General features: G+C 36.2%; 1 protein-coding gene across 1 annotated transcript; it reads right to left on the bottom strand.

Moving 5' to 3' along the window:
- Window positions 1–616: 616 nt before the first annotated feature.
- On the bottom strand, window positions 617–5,644 carry LOC127938977 (transcription factor Sox-7-like). The gene is made up of 3 exons (XM_052535927.1): window positions 5,599–5,644; window positions 3,639–4,160; window positions 617–2,436 (listed from the first exon to the last, which is right to left on the bottom strand). Exons 1-3 carry the CDS (start codon window positions 5,600–5,602, stop codon window positions 1,484–1,486), a joined length of 1,479 nt encoding a protein of 492 aa, XP_052391887.1. The 5' UTR covers window positions 5,603–5,644; the 3' UTR covers window positions 617–1,483.
- Between the last annotated feature and the right edge of the window lie 3,516 nt (window positions 5,645–9,160).

Raw genomic sequence — 9,160 nt, 5'->3', positions numbered from 1 at the left:
ACACCCAGAATAAGACGAGGGGAAACAAAAGGCCTGTGGAGATGGAGGCGGGGAGAAAAACAGCAGAGCCTGTTTTACACTAATCCTCTGATCCGCAGAGGAGTGAAACTGAGTGCATAATGGGTGTTGCTGATAGCAAACTAGGAACTTAGGGTGGATGCCGCCAGTTTCCAACACTATGGTTATGGCGACGCACAATAATAAAAAATGTAGAGGTCAGCTTCTTGAAAGGACCTCAAACGGTAGCATTCAGTATTAAAATAAATGTATGCAAAAAAGCTCCACAAATAGTGGAAACATTAAATAAACATTCAGTTAAATATTTTTAAGAAATAAATGTGGATGAAAAGAACATTTATTAATATCCTGTAAAGAAGTTTATATACTATAAGTTTATAAAAACAAAACAAAAACATATTTAACTTACATAAAGCAATTATATACTCACGAGTAATAATAATGATGATAATAATTCAAATGAAAAAGAACTGAATAATTATAACGAAGCTGAAAATAAACCTTTAACTTCCAATAAAGCAGTTTATACTTTCTACTACTACTAAAAGCGACCAAAAAGTCTCGATCTACCAGACATTACAAAATCAAGAGTCACCTGTATTTATTTTTTGTTTTTATTAAGTGGCGTCCAATTCAGATGGGGCCTCAGAACATTCACTTTTAATATATCACAAAATGAAGAGCATCTGCAATTTTTTTTTCTTAAGTCCAGACCTACAGACATAACCATTGTGCTGTACTTAAATGGGCATAAACAATGCAATTTATCATGAAATCGGCCAAACAGAATGGCGATCAACAAACATCAATATTGATACAGTAATTCGCTTGTTATTGACATCAGTGTGGATATCAAAAGTGAGAATGCTAAATGTATAAAACTCGAAATGTAATTTCAGTTAAATTAATATGGCAAACCTAAATTGACATACAATAGTATTCATTATTATTATTATTCTTTTAATTGTTTATGAGTATACAAATACATTTTTTTGAAATGAAGGTAAAGGGAAATGAAAGGGAAGAATTTCCTTCAAAATTAAGTCCTATAAAGGAAGAGACCAGCCTCACTTAAATAAATCTTGAGGTAAAACAATTGAGGTTCAAAAAAAAAAAAAAACAATTGAATATATCTGGACTGAAAAAAAGCAATACAATAAGCTGTAATGCAAAGCAATTCGATATATAAATAAGCTTTATAGCATATGTACATGCTTTTGTGGCAAGATATGAGAGGATTTTCTATGTTTGTCCATTTTTTCTTTTACTTCCGTTCTTCTTTTGGAAACAAAGATGGGAATGAACTTCATTTTTTTTTTATCTATGCATCCCTGAGGTGTCCTTTGACTTCCTGTAGCTTCTCTTTTCCGCTCCCTCCGCGGCCTTCCTTTCACCTGTCAGTCACATTGCTGACCCTTGTCGAGCCCACAGTCTCTGTCTGTGTCAACTGTCTCTGTTTTGGTGTTTATGAAATGCTGTAGTTGTTGTAATAGGCTGCCGTGGCATCGGCCAATACGGAGATGAGACTGGTTTCTGTAGTGCTGCTGGAGCAAACAGAAGCTGGCGTTACCTGGATGTGTCCCGTGACTGTCATCCCACCGTGTTCGGGGTGATAACTAGTAGAATTTAGGTACTGGTCGAACTCATCTCGGTCTACTTCACCCAGCAATTCAGCCTGGCTCAGCTGATCCAGACCCTCCATGTGCCCCTGCTCTGGAGGGGGCGAGAGCTGGCCCAGGTGCCCCTGATGCCCATGATGGATCTGAACTTGCGGGAACGAAGGGCTGTAATAGGACAATGGAGGAGATGTGATAAGGGTCGCCCCACTTCCCTGATGGGACATTGGGATGTGGCCCAAATGTGAGCTCCCACAGTGCAAAGGTACATGCTGGGAGTAATCGGGATGGTAGGGGTGTGGACTGCTCATGTGCACCGGGGTGGGACGCCTGTCATCTGGGCAAGAGGTGGAAGACGAGCAGGAGCTGGTGGAGACTGAGCTGGAGGGCGAGTAGTAGGACTGGTGTTCGTGATCCACGGCGTCCAGAGGCGACATCTCAGGTGGCGTGGGCAAGCCGTATGGGTACGTATCGAAGCTGCTGTTGGAACTGGCGGGATCTCTGAAGACCCTGACGCCGGGTAAAGCTGCGCTGGGAGAACTGAAGCTGACACTGCCACTCACAGCGCTCTCGTCGTCTTTATCGAGGGGGTGACAGCAGCCTCGGGGGGAGTTTTGGTCGGGGCCGAGGGTGGTCAGGAGGAAACCAGGGTCCACGCGTTTACAGATGCGCTTTAGCTGCTTCTTCCTACGGGGACGGTATTTATAATTGGGGTAGTCCTGCATGTGTTGCACCCTCAGCCGCTCCGCTTCCTCCACATATGGCCTCTTCTGCGGTGGAGTTAAAGCTTTCCATGACTTTCCTGTTTGAGGGGGGAAAAACAGGAGCATTCGACTTAATACTGTATTTTTAAAGGAACAGTTTGAAGTTTTTGAGATTGCCCAGTTAGTTATTCCATTTACAAGCACCAACACAAAATCATTAACTGCTTTATTAGTTTTAAAAATAGTTCGTTTGTATGCTTATATTGTGTGCAGCAAACAAAGTTAAATTAAATGTCTTCATAACTATTTTTTTTTTATATTTCAACATAAATAATAAAAAAGAAATATTCATCAGCTAGTAAAATTGCGTATAATGTCAGTTATAAAAATATAGATATTTTTGCACCATAGTTTTTTTTTTATCTTTTAAAAGGTACATATCTTTTAAAATGTATTTGTAGCTTGGCATTCATTTTATAATGTTTGAAATATAATATTGGCAGTAATTATACTGAGTTTATCATTTTCAGCTTTTAGGAATACTTGAATAAATTAATAAATAAAAATCCTATAAATGCCAATAACTGTTAAAACAGGTCTGCAAATTTATCACAACTGAAATAATGTATAACAGTATTAAAAACTAATTAAAAAATACTAACATACAATAAAAAATAACAAAATAAAAACAACTTCTTAATTCATTATCCCATGAAGTTTGACACTTTTCTTTCAGTTATTTCTTATACAAACCCAAAGATCCGACTAATTTCAAATTAATGAATTTGAAATTATTTCTATTATTTATTTTATATTATTATTGTTTATATATTTTTATATTTTATATGATTGCATTTCTATATAGTATTTATGATTGTAATAAAGTCTCCCACGTGTTACATGATAATATGCGCTCTTGATCTAAATAAATACAATTTATATCACACTGTGATTTATTTCAGTTTAGTTTCAGTTCAGGTTCGTCTCGAACAGATTCAAGTTCTCTGCGTGCTTTACGCTTTACATTTCTCAAGCTTACAAAATTACTTATATCTTTTAATTTTTGTATAATTAGTTTAGTAAATATTAAACATCCCACTTTCTGAAATCGATGCATGAAAACAAAACACAACTGATTCAAAACTGAATTTCGATGAAGCCTCACAAGCCTCACAGTGATATTAATAACAATCTCCTACTATAGTAGTAATAATAATAGTAATAATAGTCTAATAAAAATAATAAATAGGAGCTGTTAATAATAATGAATATTACACAAATAGTATTAATGATGTCTCACCCAGCATCTTGCTCAGCTCCGCGTTGTGGAGATCGGGGTTCTGCACTGCGAGTCTCTTGCGCTCATCTTTGGCCCACACCATAAAGGCGTTCATGGGTCTCCTGATGCGCGGCTCCGACACCTTGTCCGCGGGAGCTCTGTGGGAGGTGTGTCCGTCAGGTACGTCCGCATTTCCCGCAGAGCACTCAAAGCTCTCCGGCCAGGACGAATACGCGCTTATCAGAGCAGCCATGTGCGCTCTCAAAACTTCAGCTTCCCTTCGTCTCAAACTTTGTTTCTCGGGCGCGGGTGTGACCAAGAGTTTTTCTTTCGTTGTTGAATTTCGTAAAAGTTCACTCAGAGATGACTTTGACTGAGCAGCTGGTGGCTGAAGAGCAGTGTGAGAGAGATGAGTGGATGGTGCTCGACTCCCTCTGAAGCTGTGATTCACTGTTTCCTCCGGCATTGAGAAGCGCTTTATATGAGACGAGCAGCTTCCAGCGCAGGCCCACGGGAGGATCTCAGCTCCTCCTTGACTGAAACCTGAGACCAGCGACAGAAAAATCACGGGAGACTAAAATATTTCAACAGCTTTACTACCAAATCACGTCATTAGCTCTTGGTTGGGTTTGTTTTCATCACATTATTTTGACGGAGCGACAGACATGGTTTTCAGTCAGTGTAGCAGACATTTCCTATATGACAAGTCTTTAATAAACAATTAATAGAATGAGATTTTTATTAAAACCTAAAATATAAGCTATATATATACACACACATTTTACAAGAGTTTGGTTGGATATACTAAAACAAATTCTCAACTGTTATTTTAGCACCTCAAGTTTAGCAAAACATTTTCTCCTTTTCAGGTTCTTGAGTTGTATTTTATTTTTTTTTTTTGTGATTTTGGAAATTAAAAAAGGTCTTGATGACACATTACAAGTTCATAAGATCAGAGTATTAGTTTCTGGATTCATCAAACCACTAGTCCATATAGGTTTTTCTATAGACCTATGAGGAAAGGTTCTTCAGTTGTATAATAAAAAATTAAATAAACGTTTCAAAACATTTTTTTTTTTTTTTAATGTCTGTTGATAAGTGCATTCTGTGACATCCGAATGTTTGTCGTCTTGATTCACTATGATATTATCATGACATTCAATTATTAAAAGTTCTCACTATGAGTTCAACTTCTCAATTTTTGAATGTCAAAACTAAAACGAACCCCTTCAGCCGAAGCTGTTATAAAAATACAGGAAGCTATTTAAAAAAAGGTATTTAAAAAAAAAAAAAAGTTATTTAACCAAGGCACAGGAGGCCATATTGTGTATCACTGGCAGAAGACTGTTGTTATAGGCACAACATGCAACAAAAAATAGCAATCAGAACCAGGACTGGGATTATCCATTTTATGAATTTTGATTTAAAATATTGAAGCCTGTAATAAATGATGATGCCAGACTGAAAAGAGTGTGAGTGGGGTTAGTTGGCATACGGATATAAAAATTTAAAAATTTATAATTAATTAATGTTGGGGATGGTTTGTAAAGAGGTGCAACATAAATTTAGTCATGTTTCAAAAAAAGACTTATTCTGTCAAGAATGTTTTACCTTAGCACTTGACTCAACTAAGAGCGAATTAAAGCTTTTGTTCCAGTAGAGACATCCAAGAAGGAAAAGTCTGGTAACAAACACCAGTTTGCTTGTAAGGCAACAAAACACTTTTTCATAAAATTATTTGTAATTAATTGTGCATAACATTTTAAATAGCAACTGTGTTGAAATGTTGCTTTAAATGGAATGATGTATTTAGATAGCAGATAGCAGATATTAAGATTTAGATTGGGCCGCTTGTATTTGTCCAACTTTCAGCCGAATTAATGACTGATTATACATTCTCATTATTCATTTTCGCTTGAGGAAACATTGAACTTCAATTATGAAACAAGACTTTTCCCTGTACAGCATCTACATGACTTACTCATCAAAACCAGTTGTTCTACACAATGATTCACATGTCAGACTGTTCAGATCCACTTCAGGTGCTCCCTACCGACTTGTTTTGGTGTTTAGGTTGAACTCCTCTGTTGTCACGATTAGATGGAGGAGTTCCTGTTTACAGCTTTATCTGTGAGCTGCAGCAAATAAAGGAAGAATTCAGAAGAATCCAGTGATCTACTCATGAGAATCTGAACCGAGAAACTGGTCCCATTATTGATTTCAATGAATGTTAAAAGTATCACGTTGACTGACCTTTGAATTTCTTGTAAGATGTCGGAGAGTTCAGAGGAATGGCAGGTTCATGGAACAGGCAGAGGATGAGCACCATTAAAATGAGGGAGTCATTCAATGAAGCAACAGGAAGAGGAGCTTGATGCCCTGGATTGCAAAAACATTACGATAAAAAAATGACACTTCCTGCTCTCCTCATTATACCTGCGTATGTTGGGGTGTGACAAGCTGGACGTGTGAACTGTTTACTCATTTGTGCCCTTCACTAGATAAACATATTTCTTGTTCTGCATTTTGTGGCGTGATTTCCTGTTTCACCTGATTAACGTTGGGGAAATGCAGACATACCTGCTGCTTCTCAGTAGGTGTTTGCTTCAACGCAGATAAACTTGGCATCATCTCTGTTGAAGCAAACACCTAGTGAGAAGTTTTTGGAGAAACTCTACATAATTATTGTCACATGACCAAACATTTATAAAGGGCCCATGATGCACAGCTGCCTGGTTATTATATGTCAATGCAAACTTATGTATAAATATATATGTACTTTTTAATGTATTTGGAAAGTGTATTATTGTGATATATTATTACAATTTAAAATAACTGTTTTCTATTTGATTATATTTTTAAATGTAATTTATTCCTGTGATGGCAAAGCGGAAATTTCAGCTGCCATTACTCTAGTTTTCAGTGTCACATAATCATTTTTCAATGATGTTAGTAGACCATGAATTCTTACTTTTCAGCAATGAATCGTTAAATGAAACGTTTAAATGGTAGTGAAGTAAAGTGTATCAGATACTCTAAACAGGGTAAGGTGTGTCAGTCGATGTTGAAAATTGTTGAATGTTGAAAATTATTCACTACATTACAATTAGAATTATTTCCTGATAAGCTTCTGAACATGACACATTTATGTATTACATTATTTGAAATGTAAATGCAGTTTGACCTTGATGATGACATTTTCTGATATATGTAATGTGTATGTTTTCCGTTTATGGGAAATACTTTAGTGGATTCATTTAACTGAAATATTCATGGCTGTTTAAATTTAGATCAAATACAATATTATCTGTTAACAATGGACAAGATCACATATCATAACAAATGCTCTGCCAGAAAACATTTGAAAATGACTGATAGTAACAGCTTATTCTGATGTAATTACAATTTCAAGATTTGGAGTTAAAGTTCTGTAATCACATTTAGTGCTTACTGAACTTTTTTTGTCCCATCTAAAATACAAAAAACATCTGAAAACACTCTTAATTCATACAAAACGTCTAAATTATAAATAATATAATAAAATATCATTAAATATAGTAAATCACATTTAAAATAAAAGGGATAAATGTGACCATACCTATTATGTCGGACACTATATGTCACTGGACCACTTTGTTTTAATATATTTCAAATATATCCATCCTTAAAAAACAACATAAGCAAAATGTGATACATCTAGCATCTTCCCCCACTCCCTCATACGCATTTAAAGCTTTAACAAAATAATCTGCCTTTTATTTATTTATTTATTTTCTCTAAGAAACAATCTTCTCATTCCTCCCCTTTTGACAAGCACCTTAAAGGATTGTGGACATGGACCGTGGGAATAGGTAGGATGTAGCTCCATTATTTAATCATCACAAACGGGTTTGACGATGCCTTCAGATTAACCTCAGATGCAGATGCCATTTATAGCGGCCGTCATGACACATAAACAAACGAAGCCGTCGCTGTATGGCAGATTCCACAATTATTGTTCTGATTAACATAAGCTGTCCGTTTCCCTTTCCCTCTCTTTGCTCCATACGCCCACTCAGACTCCAAACACGATTATCTTGTCGGGGTTTCTGCTGTCCTCTCAAAACGGTGTATTCTTGAAACAGTTACTCTATGAGTGTCTATTTAATAAATTCATGACAGATGCCCACAAAGTTGACCGAAGTGCACGTGAAGGTCAGTAACATTGGATTTGATTAATCTAGTAAAACAGGACCTCCTTTGGTATTGCAGATTTCAAGAGGATCAATATTGACCGTGTGACAAGGTCATTAGGATTTTAAACAAAAGCATCGTATTTGCTGCCAGTTACTCTACATCAGCTCATATACTTAACATACACTGGATAAGCTGGGCCCAATGCACAACATTACCATTACGAAAAGACCTCAAAGCTACACATTAGCGTGACAAAGAAAAGCAGGGTCACGCAGAGCGGTGTGCTATTAATCATACACTTACAAACAAGCCAAATGTGTTTGTTTAGCGTCATCATTAAGGATACGTGCAAAATAGGTGAGATTAAATTTAAGGCCCATGATCCATGTCCCAAAACTGTCTATTTGAATAAATCATACTGACAGTAAACACTGCTGACATGTTGGGCTGGTCAACTTATTCCAGAGAAGACCGAGACAAATCTGGCCAAACAGCAGATGAGAATCGAGACTGAAATACTGAACAGAAAGTCATTTTTATCCTATACTAATTAAGAACATAAACTGCAGGGCAAATAACTATTTCGTCACCGAAACTATCTTAAATTGTCACTCTTCAGTCATCCTTTGCTGTAAATAATTTAAAGGGAACAAGGAGTGAGGGGGCAGACAACTTTACACAATTTGTACAAGTAATATTCACAGAGCTGGTTTGTCAACATTGCATAAGTTGCATGCATATGAAAAAAAAATATATATATATATATTTAGTGTAATGTCACCTGAGGTGTCTGTCACCACCTGCCACAAATTTCTGGAATTTATTTACACTGAAATGGCAAAATTATGAACGGAGACATTTGTTCTGAATATTATCAGTAATTTCCAATCCATTTAAGCAAGGGTTTGAAAGTGTGCATGTGAGAAGTTTAATAATCAATATCATAGTAATCTTATACCATTTAATATTATGTTCAGTACTGTATAAAAAAGTTAACCCCAAAAAAAATTGAATTTCCATCATCAGAACGGATTTGGAGAAATTTAGTATTACATCACTTGCTAACCAGTGGATACTCTGCAGTGAATGGGTGCCGTCAGAATGAGTCCAAACAGCTGATAAAAACATGAAATATTTCTCAATAAAACTCCAGCCTATCATTTAATATCTTGTGAAGTGAAAAACTGCATGTTTGCAAGAAAGCCATCAAGACATTTCAACTTCAGATGGTTCCTTTTGTCCAAAATACATATAGCGTTCAATCCATAATATTTCTTTCTTCAGTGAAACATTTGTCTTATCTGAATCAAGAGAAAAATATGTGCAAGAATGGGTTTTAAGTAAAAAGCACATGGCCTGGGATTTTG

This window comes from Carassius gibelio, chromosome A20, assembly GCF_023724105.1.
Source record: "Carassius gibelio isolate Cgi1373 ecotype wild population from Czech Republic chromosome A20, carGib1.2-hapl.c, whole genome shotgun sequence".
NCBI classification, from domain to species: domain Eukaryota; kingdom Metazoa; phylum Chordata; class Actinopteri; order Cypriniformes; family Cyprinidae; genus Carassius; species Carassius gibelio.
The sequence above is the reverse complement of the archived record's forward strand: the minus strand, read 5'-3'. Positions and strand labels throughout refer to the sequence as shown.